Source organism: Nothobranchius furzeri, chromosome 1 (assembly GCF_043380555.1).
Source record: "Nothobranchius furzeri strain GRZ-AD chromosome 1, NfurGRZ-RIMD1, whole genome shotgun sequence".
Taxonomy (NCBI): Eukaryota; Metazoa; Chordata; class Actinopteri; order Cyprinodontiformes; family Nothobranchiidae; genus Nothobranchius; species Nothobranchius furzeri.
In genome coordinates this window covers 78,809,546-78,824,667 of record NC_091741.1, presented here as the reverse complement: position 1 = coordinate 78,824,667, position 15,122 = coordinate 78,809,546, and the positions used below count along the sequence as shown (strand labels likewise).

The 15,122-nt window shown below is 39.5% G+C and overlaps 1 protein-coding gene across 1 annotated transcript; it reads right to left on the bottom strand.

Annotated features, from left to right (window-relative positions):
• Positions 1 to 4,502: 4,502 nt before the first annotated feature.
• cxcl14 (chemokine (C-X-C motif) ligand 14) lies at positions 4,503 to 14,189 on the bottom strand. Its single transcript, XM_015976553.3, has 4 exons — positions 13,921 to 14,189; positions 12,490 to 12,595; positions 6,906 to 7,019; positions 4,503 to 4,905 (listed from the first exon to the last, which is right to left on the bottom strand). The coding sequence occupies exons 1-4, from the start codon at positions 13,982 to 13,984 to the stop codon at positions 4,890 to 4,892; spliced, it is 300 nt and encodes a 99-aa protein (XP_015832039.1). The 5' UTR covers positions 13,985 to 14,189; the 3' UTR covers positions 4,503 to 4,889.
• Positions 14,190 to 15,122: the final 933 nt, after the last annotated feature.

Here is a 15,122-nt window from a genome sequence, read left to right as displayed (position 1 = left end):
AGAATAAAAATAATGAAAAAATATGAACGAATCATCTTTGAAGTAAATAACCACCTTTTTATATATCTCTTACCCTGTGCAGGAGAAGGGGGAGGAGGAGGAGGAGGAGGAGATGGAGGAGGTGTGGGCGGAGATATTGAAGCGGCAGTCGAATGTTGTTCTGAAAGGATAAAAAAACAACGGTAAATGTGTACGAGTCATCTTTGACTTATTAATCAGTTGTTTTTTTATCGTTACCATCCGTCCGCGCATGAGAAGGGGCTGGAGGTGGTGGGGGCTGAGATATTGGGGGTGCGTAGGCCGTCGGACGTTGCTCTGAAGAATAAAAACGATAAATATGAACGACACATCTCTGACTTATTAATCGCTATTTTGTAATCACTTACCAGCTTCGAGGATCGTCTGCGGCGTGACGGTCCTGTAACGAACAGCTTTCACGCTCGCATTCCCGTGTGATCTGACGGTATGGCTGGGCTGATACGAATGTAAGACGGTTCGGCTGGTGGATGGAGGCGTGGTTGGGTAAAAGTTATCACTTCCGGGGTAAGGTTGAACCCCCTCCTTTTCTGTAAAATGAGATATTTCTCAGTTGAAGAAAAGAACGTTACGTATATATTTATAAAATCCACTCACTCAGATTCTCGACCGCGCGATTAATTTTAGACAAATCATCCAGGGGGACCGGTACCGGAGTTTTACAAGTTAATTCCTCAATAGGAATTTCTTCCCACTCGCCGTCCGATATGACAATAGCGTCTGAAAATAAAGATGTTAAACCAGAAAGAGAAAAAAAAGATTTGCGTCTTGAGTTAAAAACTTACCCGTCATCTTAGCTTGTTACACCTCAAATCACGACTCCGAAAATGCGCTTTTACATTTTATACAGCTGTTTAAAAAAATCATGAATAGAAAACGGTTGCGATTGGTCGAAAAAAAAATGTTTATAAACAATACAGAGTCATTTGCTTTGTTGTATAGGTAGACAAATGTATGAATGGTTGTTTAGAGTTGTGTGTGTGTGTGTGTGTGTGTGTGTGTGTGTGTGTGTGTGTGTGTGTGTGTGTGTGTGTGTGTGTGTGTGTGTGTGCTCGTATCCATTGCTTCGTCAAAACTCCCTGGAGCAGAAATAAAAAAACCTTTACGATCCAAAAAATAATACCGGACATTTCTTCCTGAAATCTCATCATGTCTCAATTCGAACGTTGTTTTTAGCAGAGGAAGGCTATATTCAAAACACGTATCCATCGCTTCTTCTTCTTATTCTTATTCTTCGCTCATGTTTTGGTTAAAATGTAGCAGCTCTTTCACTCGTGTGTAAATCCGTTTACGGCATGCATGTGCCTTAGTTTAACTATTCTGGGAGGTATGTCATTAAAGGTTTGACCAGAGGTACGTCTGCTCTGAGACTTTACTAATCCACCCCTCCCAAAAAACAAACCTCATAAACAGCTTTTTATTTATTTCAGCTGTTATAGGTCCTACAAAATGGATCAAATCTTTTCTCTGAGGCAGGAAGCAATGTGTGTGTGTGTGTGTGTGTGTGTGTGTGTGTGTGTGTGTGTGTGTGTGTGTGTGTGTGTGTGTGTGTGTGTGTGTGTGTGTGTGTGTGTGTGACAGTGAAAACAAAATGTGACTCTAAAGGCAGGAGGCGATGGTTAAGCTTTCACCTAAATAGCTCTTTGAAACAATAGCAAGTCATTTGCTTTTGTGAATTGTTACCATGCCGACTTGGTTAGAATGAATCAGAACTTTGTTTTAAAACTTTCCCGCCACTCTTTCAATTCAGCCCACCTGCAAAAAAAAAAGTAATTTGCTTTTTGTGTGTTGTTTCTGTGACGATTTGGTTCAGCCAGATCTTTGTTTTAAAACTTACCGCCACCTGCAGAACAAAAAGGAAGTCATTTGCTTTGTCAGAAGTCGCTGGCCGTGCAAAATTGTTTAGAATGAACTTTAAGAAAGCTCAACAGATCTTAAAAAGCATCACGCTGAGGTAAGGATCAACTTTTGTTCTTATAGGCTTGAGTATGCAGGCTGGTTTACAACAGTACCTTAAATGGTTTAGGATGGTAAACCATTGCTTTTGTGAAGTGATAGAAATGTTTGAATGGTTTAGTCAAAGACAAATGTTTGAATGTAATCCCTTTACTTCTTAGAGAAGTGTGTGTGTGCGTGTGTGTGTGTGTGTGTGTGTGTGTGTGTGTGTGTGTGTGTGTGTGTGTGTGTGTGTGTGTGTGTGTGTGTGTGTGTGTGTGTGTGTGTGTGTGTGCTTACAACCATTAATTTGATGTGCTGCTGGACAGAGAGTTTTACACAATAGTTTTAGTTCTGGTCAAAAAATGTCAGTGAGCTGCATGTAAATAACACATTTAAACACAAAGTTTAAGACTGAACATACGAAATCCAACGTGAACATCTCAAAGAGAGTATTAATGACATAGACAAATGTGTCACTCTGAAGAGTTTGTGTGTGTTCAGCAAAAGGCTGCAAAAGTTCATGCATTGACTTCAGCTTCTGCCACTCACTCAAGAGCTAGCAGACCATACCATCTTGTCTGCTACTACAAAAACAGATTCTTTAACTTTGAGGAAACGTACAGCCATTTCATTCACGCTGAGGTAAGGATCAACTTTTGTTCTTATAGGCTTGAGAATGCATGGTGGTTTACAACAGGACCATAAATGGTTTAGGATGGTAAACCATTGCTTTTGTGAAGTGATAGAAATGTTTGAATGTAATCCTTTTACTTCTTAGAGAAGTGTGTGTGTGTGTGTGTGTGTGTGTGTGTGTGTGTGTGTGTGTGTGTGTGTGTGTGTGTGTGTGTGTGTGTGTGTGTGTGTGTGTGCTTACAGCCATTAATTTGATGTGCTGCTGGACAGAGAGTTTTACACAATAGTTTTAGTTCTGGTCAAAAAGTGTCAGTGAGCTGCATGTAAATAACACATTTAAACACAAAATTTAAGACTGAACATACGAAATCCAACGTGAACATCTCAAAGAGAGTATTAATGACATAGACAAATGTGTCACTCTGAAGAGTTTGTGTGTGTTCAGCAAAAGGCTGCAAAAGTTCATGCATTGACTTCAGCTTCTGCCACTCACTCAAGAGCTAGCAGACCATACCATCTTGTCTGCTACTACAAAAACAGATTCTTTAACTTTGAGGAAACGTACAACCATTTCATAGGTACTTGACAGTGTGTGGGGCTGTCATTCACAACAGTTAGGCCGCACTCATCCACTGTCAGTGAGCCATGTCTGTAGGCACCTCTTCAGCGCGGCCTGGTGCTTCATTCAGCTCCTCGTGGTTCATCATTTTTTCTTAGAGCTCGGCTTTTCACCATTCGGACAGATCTGAGCTTTTAAAGAGTTAAACACAATAGGATTACACTCAGAAGGGAGGGGCTGTGGGAACCGATGGGCTATCACAAAAAAGAAACCACACACCATTACACACATTAGCCTATGACGTGGGATATCATGGACGCTCAACAATACGCCATTGATGATGCGGCGTGGGGGTCTAGACCATCTGGACACGTTCAACAATACGCCATTGATGATGCGGCGTGGGGGGTCTAAACCATCTGGACGATCAACAATACACATGTCCATTTGATTAATGATACGGAAGGGGGGGCAAAGATTGAACAATACACCTGTCCATTTGATTAATGATAGGAAGGGGGGGCAAGGTCAAGGGTCAAATGAACAATAGGAATGAAAGGTCAAAGAACAATAGACCTGTCAAAATGTTTGACGAAAGGTGTCTTATAATCCTCTCTTGGCTGTCATGTTCTTGTTAGCATTCAGCCAGGTACTTTTGTTTCGACCTGTCTCAGAAAATTGTCTCCATGAACGGAACATCTAAGTAGGAATAATACTAAATGAAACTATCCTTCAGATCCTTTAAAAATATTGTTTGTTTTAAATGTCTACATATATAAATAAAAAAAGTACTATAATCCGGTTAAAAGATGAATAATATAAACGTAATGTGTGTTTGATGAATTGAATAACTACAAGCTTTATTCTTAGAGAATGCTTATAAATGTCACTTTGTCCAAGTAGTAGAGTTTGTATGAAATATTGCTTTATTACACATTTATTTCAAGAGATGCATAAAAAATAAACTAAGAAAAGTTTATATTATGAAGTAATGCTTCCTTAATATATTTAATATCACAAACATATGGTGTTCTATGTAGCCATGGCACAAATGTAGTAATTATCTGTTATCTATTGAATCTACACCCTGCAGATTGAATGAGAGAAACAAATAAGTTGGTGGACACACACACACACACACACACACACACACACACACACACACACACACACACACACACACACACATGCACACACATGCACTGGGGAGTCTTCTCTAAAGTGTGTTAACAGCAGCGTCTGCATCTCACACTCTCTTCTACAACTACAAAAAGACTCTTAATGACGTTGTTGCAACAGCCTCCCAAAAAACTGACAGTGAAGAAATAAACAAGTATTCTGAATCCACAGTTCTGTATTTTTCCAATGAGTATTTGTTTGTCTCACCATAATTTCACACACAGTTTCTATTTTGTGGAACCAGAAGAGGTAAAGCAAAGGAAATGTTCCTTTAAAGCATCACCTGAACCAACCTACAGCTGTTTGATTACAGATGGTGATGTGTCCTCCTCTTCTGACAAACAGCCGGTTACTGTAAAAACTGGACATGTGAGTGATGTAACTAAACTGATGCCCATCATATTATATACAAAATAGAAATAACTCATTGTGTGTTTTAAGGGTATCTGAAGAAGAACCGCATCACTGTAGATCAGATCGTGTACTTCACGAGACAGTCCCGCTGACGTCATGTTTGATCCACGTGTTTGGTCAAGCCAGTGCTTTAGGCCTCGTACACCCTGTAGGATTAAGCAAAATTTGTTTAATCTTTTGCATTTTCAAATATTAATAATAAGTAATGATGATTTAAAGTCACACAACAAAAGTTGATGCAAATGGTTGTTTGTGCATGTGTGTTAAGAGGTCAAGGTGCAAATGCAACCATAAAGTTAGCCTCTTTTAGGTTTACATCTCAGCCAAATGGTCTTTTATTGCAGTTTTACAGCTGATGATAGAACACAACGTGTGTTTTAACTAACAATCTTGATTCTCTGATGAAAAATGGCTAAAACAAGGATGAATGCTAACATACGCTAGTTTAACCCTCCCACTATCGTAATGGGTGTGACCCCACGAGGAAAGTTGACCACTGAGCAGTGTTGATGGTTTATGCCTTGAGGTCCATGTGGCAGGGGTGAGGTGGTGCTTACTCCTCACCCCTGCCACATGGACCCAAGTGATAAACCATCAACCCTGCTCAGTGGTCAACTTTCCTCGTGGGGTCACACCCATTAGGACAGTGGGTGGGTTAAAAAGCTATACTGGTTGATGTCTTCTCTGTTTTTGTTTGTATTGATCCTCTTTGTGTTTTATTTTTGTGCTAGATTGAGTCTGCTAAATGGCAAAATGTGGGCACTAATGACAAGGAAATTAAAATATCTCATTAACCACTTGGGTAAATTTGAACAGATTTTTATTTAATTACGTCGTACGGCGCTTGTGATGAATCTAACTGTGAAAGGTCCTAGGTAAACAATTTTTACTTACTTACGAAACACTGAGAAAATATTTCAGGACAAACTTTATAAGTGATCCTAGTTCAAGTTGGCTACCACAGCTGGGTGAGCCTAGCAAACACAAAACACTTTAAAATTTTACACATACTGAGATAAAATGATTTTATGTGTGTAGTGAAGAGTCATTCACAACATGTCCTGCCAATCATACAATATCTTGCAATATTATTAGAGATCCAGAATTAGGTCAACACTTGGATCATGGATATGATTTTCTGTTGCATATTTTATGCTAATACTTTGGACAGAATCAATTTGCATTGGATTTGTATTTCTCCTATAAGCTAAAAGAATCCGTTGCAAGCAGTAGGAGGGTTTCATCCTCTTCAGTTTTCCTAAATCTTCAAAAAAATAAAAACCTGTTATAAGTTAAACTGCATTATAAATAAATATGTTTGGGGCTCTTTTTTCAACCTTTACTTTACATGTTCTCATTAACAAACATAACCTGGAGTTTTCATCTCAATTTATAAAGCAGTTAACTTATCCAATTATAGATAAAATACTATTTCACTGAAACAATACTTAATTACCTGGAGATGTCAGGAAATATCGATACACTGAAATATTGCAATATTTCATGTGATGGTATTGAGTCAATATTTAAAAGAACTGTGTTGATTCATTTTAATTGATAATGCAATTCAAATTCTGCATTCTGACAGAATGAAGGTGGTACAACTTGCGACAACACTGAATGCATTTTCAAAGCATCTGGCTTGAGTTTTCCAATTAAATTCTGTCTTAAAAACTGCAAATACCATCTGGCGTTTAGTATCGCAATTCATTGTATCATCTCCACTGATAAATATCATATTGCTGGTTTCTAGCCGATTGAGCTTTTGCATGTGACATCACACTGTTTATGGGACCGCCCCTTCACCATGATGGCAAAGTCAGCAACTTGTTTACATCATTTAACAGCTGCAGGTAGAGCGTAAGCTAGCTAACACTTGACTTATCTACCGCTCTTGATGAGTCCCACCCAGGTGTGCTAAATCTTCCCACAAGTGAACTGGCTTGAACTAATGAAAACCAGGTTAAACTGGCAAAAAAAAAAAAAAAAACAACCTCAGTCGCCTCTTTTCCCCTCTGTTCATTTCTCCCGTAATTCACTGTTGATGTCTATCATGGCAGACCCACGTGATCATTTGCAACACACACCTGTAGTATAACCTGTTTACTGCTGTAGCAATTAATACTCGTAATGCTTAGGAGGGTACCTGTGCTTGTCCTTCCAGATGCGGAACCATTTCACCAGATTCTTTGTGCTCTGAAGTTTGGGATGAAGACAGTACTCCTGACCTTTGAATCGAGACACATTCTCCATCGTCACACTGAGGCGAGGAACAAAAAAAAAAAAAAGTTGACTTTAAGAGTTTGGAAAAACACAACAGCTGCAAACGTATGCAATGGTGGCATGATAATGTTCAGTGGCCAGGAGTTGCTGGAGCTTTGTCTAGCCAGAGCACCAATCTGTGTGCTATTTCTAGATAATAACTAAAACATATGAATCAAAACTTAAAGCTGAATGAGTCTACATTTCTATTTGTTTAAATGAAGGTTTAAAGTCTGCCAGATCCATCCTCAAAACTCCCAAACTGTTCTCAGTTTATGCATTCAAACAACAGTGCAAATTTGAAATCGTCGTGTCAGTTTGATCATTAGAATAACTAAATCACCTTTAGCAGCATTTCAAACCACCTGAATACCATTTAAAGTCTTCTGAATGCACTAGTTGTAGTTGAATTCTTCCCACAACTGAAAGGATCAGCTTGCACAACTTAGTGAACTTCTTGGAAAACAGCAATACTATGCTTCTGCCACTTAAAAATGTAACATCTACGCCGCCTGAAAGAAAAGGTCTGTCTTCAGCCCTCTATTTGAGGTAATAACAGAGACAGCCTGCCTGCATGTGGCTTATTCAACCCAACTGAATGTGCTGGGAAAAAGGGTAGGCCCCCCATCCACCAACACAATCAGCAGATCATGAATGCTAAAAGACTGAAGGAAAAAAGACTTGACTCGTAAAGTCAGCCGCAATAAGAATTTGATTAGTGTTCTGGATATTCTATCCTGCCCATTCAGTTGTCAAGTCGTCTTGCTATTAGATTGCTGTGTGTGCTTCACTGATGGAGTACCAGACTCTTTAAAATGTGAGGAGGAGCATCAAACTGCTTGTGTATGCAGGCATGCGAGTGGACTCATATCTGCTAAGCAGCTCAACAGGAGGAAAGTTTAACCTCATTACTGTGTTAATTTGAGCTTTTAGTTACTGCTCATTAACATTCACCTGGGCAGCTGGACGCTGCGGCTTTAAACACCCTTGAATGATAAGAACAGAGACTGAGAATTAAATAAAAGAGAAAGGAGAAGATGACTGATAAAAGACTCAGTTTAGGAATTTTGAAACAACAAAAATGAATTAGGAAAACAAGGAGACAAAAAATGGGTTATTTGGTGAGTGTGTGTGTGTACGCGTACGTGTGCAAGTGTGTGCTTTGGAGCTGCCGTTCAGAATGCCAAACTGAAATCCGTGAGCCAAACACGAAGAGAGGGGACTCTCATGCTCATTTCTCTCCTGCTTTCATTCTCTCTGTGGCTTTCCGGAGCCCGCTGAGGCTCATTTTTCACCCGGCTCTCATGGCTGGTGGCCCCCATATCATGCTAATAGAGCAGCCTTGAATGATGACTGGGTGGCAGGTAACACACTCACAAATAAGGCTGTGAGATGTGGTTAGGGTTAGGAATGCTTCTGTTGTTTTGTTTGTTTTGGTCTGAATAAATACAACCTGTCTATATATACATACATATATATACATACATATATATATATATATGTTTATGTATATATATATATACATATATATACATATATATATATATATATACATATATATACATATACATATATACATATATATACATATACATATATATATATATGTATATATATACATATATGTATATATATATATATATATATATATATATATATATATATATATAGTAAGTATGTATATATATGTATACACACACACACACACACATATATATATATATATATACTGTAATTCCCCTTAAACAGGTTCCTCCTGTAAAGGCCGTTTAAAAAAAACAATGCAATCACTTTGCCACAAAGCTGTGGCGGCATAAGGGAGCCCTAGGTCATTTATACCTGGTCAGATCGTGGCGGTAATGTGGCACAATCATGTCCTTTTATAAAATATTAGGCAATGGCAGTATCAAGAGGGTATGGGGGCGGTTTCTGCACTGCCGCGGACTTCTGTGTATCTTGGACATAACTGGATTTTTTTTTTGTGATGAAAGCAGCGATTGGCTTTTTAAACAAGCAGCTCCTATAGAGCTCCGGACGTCACGTGACTCTCAGAGAGTAGACGCCACGTTGGCAGGCAACAAATGTAAACAAAATGAACGGGATCGGCTTGGATTTTACTTTGCCGGAGTTTACTTCACACTTTAAAACCGAAAAAATCGTTTTATATAGTCAGAAATTAATTAGACTAAACATCTCCGACCCTTACCGTGCCCCTGGGATACTTTTTAAAAACGCCAGAAGATGTCGGAGCGGACTTCTTACCGGACCTGGCCGGGGAACGCCTTGGGATTTCCCCGGAGGAGCTGGCCCAAGTGGCTGGGGAGAGGGAAGTCTGGGCCTCTCGATGCTACTGCCCCCGTAACCCGACTCCGGATAAGCGGATGAAAATGGATGGATGGACAAATAACATAGATTTACATGTAAGTAGTTTCAATAGAGTGCTGTGCTGTTTGAAACTGAATGCAAAGAGAAATCACTAGTCTGATTTTTTTCCGTGAATAAAATAAATATGTCAGGCAGGAGAGTCTCAGGATCTGTCTGAGATCCGTCTCGGTGAGACAGATAATAGCAATCCAAAGTGCTTTTCATGTGTGATCTGACAATTGATCAACCATTGCTTAAAAATTAAATACAGCTTAGCCGGTTTATTGCTGTGATCATAAAACACGTAAACGGCAGCACGCAGAACTCACGAGGCAACGTTTTACGTGATGTTTACTTGTTGCTGTGAGTAATAAGACAGAAAAAGCCACGCCAAAATAAGTTTAGGAAGCCCACTAAGAATCGTAATAAAAGCATTTAAAATAAATACCATACACAGTTGAGGGTTTAAGTACCTGATATGAAGTGGTCGCTGCATAAGTGAAAACCTTTACTCTCGGGGTCCCACAGCTTCATTTTAGCCCGGTCACTAACGCGTTTTATTACAATGATCCAACGTTTGCGGCGCTCCGGATCTTAAGGAATCCTGTAGATGTCTCATTCCTTATGTCGTCCGCGTCTGTTCTGCATCCTGGGGCACAACAGGAATCTACCATATTTCCCGTTTGTTTGAGTTTTCTGACAATAACAAATAGTCCAGCTGCGGGCTTCTGCCTGCCAATATGGCGCAGTTTCGATTTGAACTGTTGCATGCCGGGAGAAGTGACGTCAACTCCCGGAGCTCTATGGCTATCTGTCCCCCACATTGCCTGAGCAGTCTCTGGCGATCTGACCACCAGTTCTAACGGAGAGAGTCTCCAGGAGCACTGCAGCTCTCCAGTTTGCCATCTCAGTTGGTTCTGTTTACAAAAGCAAAACTTACGGCCCATTTTTACTTTCATTTTCAATATAGTTGCTGGCTAGAGCTCGGCAGTAACTCCCCACGTGATCACGACACCTCTCTCTGTTGCGCCAAGGCGCAATCACCGTTTATAGGACAGACACTTCAATATTACTACCAACGAGGCGGAACAAATGCCACAAAATTTGTGCAACGCCATGCCGGCATGACACGTTTATAACACACAGTTGTGGTAATATTACGCCGGTTTGCCGGCATGGTGTTTCTTCTAAAAAAGGGCTCTAGGTGAGTTTTCCTCTCCACTTTTGCTACATGCTTGCTTAGTATGGGGAATGTTGTAAAGTTTCTGACACAAGTCAGTGACTTCATGCAATCTGTTGGGTTTTCTTACATAGAAGAATTTTTTTTAACTAACTGGCATAATGAACTGAATGCAATGCACTGATAAGTAGGCTCAATTGGAATGTTTATTTTGTAAAATGCCTTCAGATGACACTTGTTGTGAGTTGGTGCTGTAAAAATAAACTGACTTGAATTGAAAATTTTATATTATAGGGTGTGGTATTGAAATATGGCCACTTTACGCAGTACCTATTTAATAGTTTTTTTTCCAATGCAGTCTTTATTTAGGTGGGCAATTTCATATATTTGGATAAAATATCAGAAACAAATTACATATATTTGTGAAGAAAAAATGTTTTAAATGAGTTTCAGCTGTTTCCCTGGAAACGGACCAAACACAACCTCAAAGGGAAATAGGCTGTTTCTGCTTTTAACTCCTTAATCTAACAGCTGAAATGCCTCTCCAGCCTTCTTTAGTGTTCACAAGAGTGGTTCATCACTAAATTAAACAAATCCACTGTGTTCATGTTCTAAAACATGCAGGAAACGTACAGACTGCAGACTGTCAGCTCAGTTTTCTCTGACTCCCAACAGATCGGACACCAGTCTGAAGTTGGAAGTAGAATATTCTGGCCACAGAGGGCGATAGGGGCTGGGTGGCCTTTAATTAACCCTGCAAAGGGTTGTTTTAGCACATACTGGTTCAAAAAATGATTTAAAAGTATAAAAAAGGTGCAAAGCATTCCTTTAATATTTTAAATACTTGAACAAGATATTTGAAATAAATTTAAATATTAGAGTGGAGACTTCACCCCCGCTGACTACACAGACTTAGACACAAACTGTTCCATGCTGTTGCCCAGCTAATGTTCTGTGTGTGGTTGTAATTTGGCAGCAGGTGGCAGCAGAGCTTGTGACTTGAAAACAAAACAGTCTCCCTGGAAGCTGACAGCATTCCCATCTGCTGGGCCCTCCCTTGGAGATTTGACTACAAACTTCAAATACATTGCACTAAATTATGATCAAAACTCTCATTCCTGACTATTCATTTAGCGTATTTACCTTAGTTTGACATGCTGCTGGCCTGTTTTTTCTCCACTCTGTGTGTAAGTGTGCAGAACAGGAGAGACTGTTATCAACAGGGAGGTTCGGGCTGCATTCCATGACGGCTCAAATTGAACATAATAGCAGTCTGTGTGCCTGAGCTGTGATTTCATGGGTTAAAGGTCAGACGGCAGAGGGGTGGTGCGGATGGATCATACTGACATTAGAGATCAAAGGAAGAGCTTTGAGGGAGGTCAGAGGTCAGGATGCAGTAACCTGACTAGAAAGTAACAATCGTCCTTTAACATGTAAAAACACATTGTTAGAGATGCATATGGTAGTAAAACTCCACAGCTTTGTTTTAGCTCTGAAATAAATGCAGCCTAATACGGAGAGCGCGTGAATGTAGCAAAAGGTTCTAGAAAGTTCTCCATCTTTCCCGTCCTTTCCAAACGAGACATTCCAACCTCCTGGAGGTGGAGCACGATCCAAATCCTCTTCCTAGTAAAAACTGCTCTAAGGGGTTTAGAACAGATGTGTGTGTGCGTGTGTGTGTGTGTGTGTGTGTGTGTGTCTTCATATACGTAATCTGAAAAATGTGTGATAGCAACAGGTTTAATTTTGGTCAGATTCTGTGATTTGTTGGGTAGGAAGAAAAGGAATAAGGAAGGAAGATGAAAAAATAGGAAACAAAACAGGAACAACCAAATCTATGTAAAAAGAACAGCTGTCACAGAGAACAAAAGAAAGAAAGCAGCGAAGTCAGAGTGACAGAAGGAAATCGAATCCTATCACTCACAAAATCATCTTCTCCTGGCAGTAGGGGTGTTTGGGTTTGATCTCCAGCTTCTGCACATCCTTGTATCTGATCTTTGGTCCTTTTCTGGTGCACCTGCACTTGTACGCTGTCGAAAAGATGCAAAACACGTCAGTCTAAGTTTTGTTCCTGTCAAGACTTTACATTTCCCCTGAAGGCTTTAAGAGACTGAAAGCGAGAATAAATAAGCTTTCTCACAATTACTCACACTCGATACGCACAGGGAAGGATTGGGATCTGATTATAGAGGGACATGAGTAAAAGTTTATGATTGAATTATACATTTATTTATATACTAACATTTCACATTTCTCAAGGTAACAGAAGTCATTTAACACTTTACCTTTTATTAATTAAATCAATTTTCTTAACTCTCCTAAACATGAATCAGTCACTTTTCATCCATAATTTAAGATGACAATTTTATTCAAAAAGTTGTTCATCGCACTTCTAAAGTAACCAAACATTTATCATCATTCCCAGCTCAGGCTGTTGAGTGATCACAACTCCATGTTGCCGCATAAAGAAGCAGAGGAAATTGGTTTTCCTGGGCTGTAGATTTGTGATGACCCAGATAGTCCAAGGCTCCCTCAATCCATCACCTGCTATCTGTGCTGATCCCCAAACACTAAATCTGTCACCAAAAGCCCCTCAGTGGAACCAACACCGAGCACAAACACACGGGACAACAAATAGCAAATAAAACAGGAATCATACAGATCAACAAAGGGAGGAAAGAAGCAGTTCAGACACTTTCCAGACAAGTAAGAATAAATGTTTGCATTTGCACTACAAAACGGTGATGGACTATCTCAGTGAAGCAACAACAACAAAGTTTCCAAGCAACCATAAGAGCTTGCTGGATGCAAAAACTGCAAATATCTTTTTCCTGCACCAACAAAAATTATGCTGTATAAACATATTTAAACCTCAACCATGTTAAACATTATTGAATCAGGATTAGAAAAGGAAAAAAAATGTTCCTGTGAGCAATTAAATAACAAACCTGAACAAATTGCCTTTAATTTTCAGTTTTGTTTATGCAAACTTGAGAAACTTGGAATCACTTTTACCCCTAATTTATATTTAACAACAAATAAAAATGTATTATCATAAATGGAAGAACTAAACATCTGAGTCAAAATTTGTTTTTATTGTCACAAAAAGCTTGTAAACAAAACCATGAAGTTGTATGTGTTAAAAAGAGTGCATCAATCATTCAATTGTTGGTGTTTACTTGTTTCTTGTCCTATGTTTAAAAAAAAAACTTTAGAAAAACGATTGTGGGTCTTAATCATTTCATTATTCCCTTTAAAATAGAAAAAATATATAACTAAACCCCCCACCTCGATTACCGTATTAAATGCAAACACGGACATTTCGATTCTAAACGAGTAAAAGAAAACAAATTACCTTCTGTGTTCATTAAATATAAGGACACCACCAACAGAAGTAGCACCACGGCGCACCGATGCATGTTTTAACTTTTAAAAACGTTATTTAAAATCTGATTCCTCGATACAAAAAGATTTATGGGATAAAGATAAGATCCACTTCAGGTCCGAAGACTTGGAGAGTGCAGAAGGAGATCTTTCCACTTCTTGGAGTCTGTACCGAGCGCGGAACTCCGTGCGTCCTGAACGCGTCTCCACTCAGAGCGTTCAGATCTGTCGCTGTCGTTTGGTGTGGAGAGGGAGAGCCAGTCTTTAAAGGCTGCCCTCAGCCCCTGCTCATTAATATGCAGGGAAGGCAGCGAATCAAACACTTGTAGCCTGCGAGGGAGAATACACACAGAGGGAGGGAGAAATGGAGAAATACACTAAAAACAGGTTAAATGTTTCTCTCCTGTGCTGATTAATCACGTACAACAAAGCTTCACACTATACACAAAAATAAAGAAGAAAAACACCACACTGTATGTCTATCTTACATTTTATGTCACAACAAAGCAAAAACGTTCCCCCCTGTACAACACATTTGAAAATAAAAGTTAGATATACAAGAAGCTGAAGGCAAAGGACACCAAAACGCCTCCTAGTGGTTGGCTGCAGTACAAACTCTACTCACAGCCCCATCCATGTAAACGAATAAGGAATTGTACTGATTAAAATAAATAGAAAAATACATCTGATTAATGATTATCAGATAGTTTTAGGTTCAAAAACAGCTACAAACGTTCTCCATTCAGAAATGTTGTTGATGTACATATTTACCTCTTCACTTGTTGCCAGTTTTAAAAGGGAGTCTGATGTGCTTGTCATCTTGCTGGAGGTTGAACGATCTGACAAAGTACTTGTTTGAAAATAGCGCTCCCAGGGATTTTTTTTTCCAGGAAGGAGTTGCTGCTCAACTCGCCTGTCTCACCAAATGTGAGAATGTGGGGTTGGGGGTGCTTGTGTCAGCCCAAGCTGGGCAAGCGGCCCACCGGGACAGTGCCAGAATGCCAGATAGGCCAGTTCACCCCTGTATGTACTACCTCCAATCGCCAAGGAAAATTGTCACTTTAAAGGTTGTATGTCATGCTATTTTTCACCTTTCAGAGCGAGGATAGGCCCATATAAGATAAAAGTCATCGTTGGCACTATGGGGGTGTCATTTGTTCTCAAATAATATAA

Bases quoted from the DNA above. Each gene is read 5' to 3' on its own strand.
- cxcl14 (XM_015976553.3), bottom strand. From the start codon at position 13,984: ATGCATCGGTGCGCCGTGGTGCTACTTCTGTTGGTGGTGTCCTTATAT. The intron at 12,596-13,920 runs GTAATTTGTTTT...TCTTTTCGACAG, and splicing joins ATATTTAATGAACACAGAAG to CGTACAAGTGCAGGTGCACC. The intron at 7,020-12,489 runs GTGAGTGATAGG...TCCTCGCCTCAG, and splicing joins TGCCAGGAGAAGATGATTTT to TGTGACGATGGAGAATGTGT.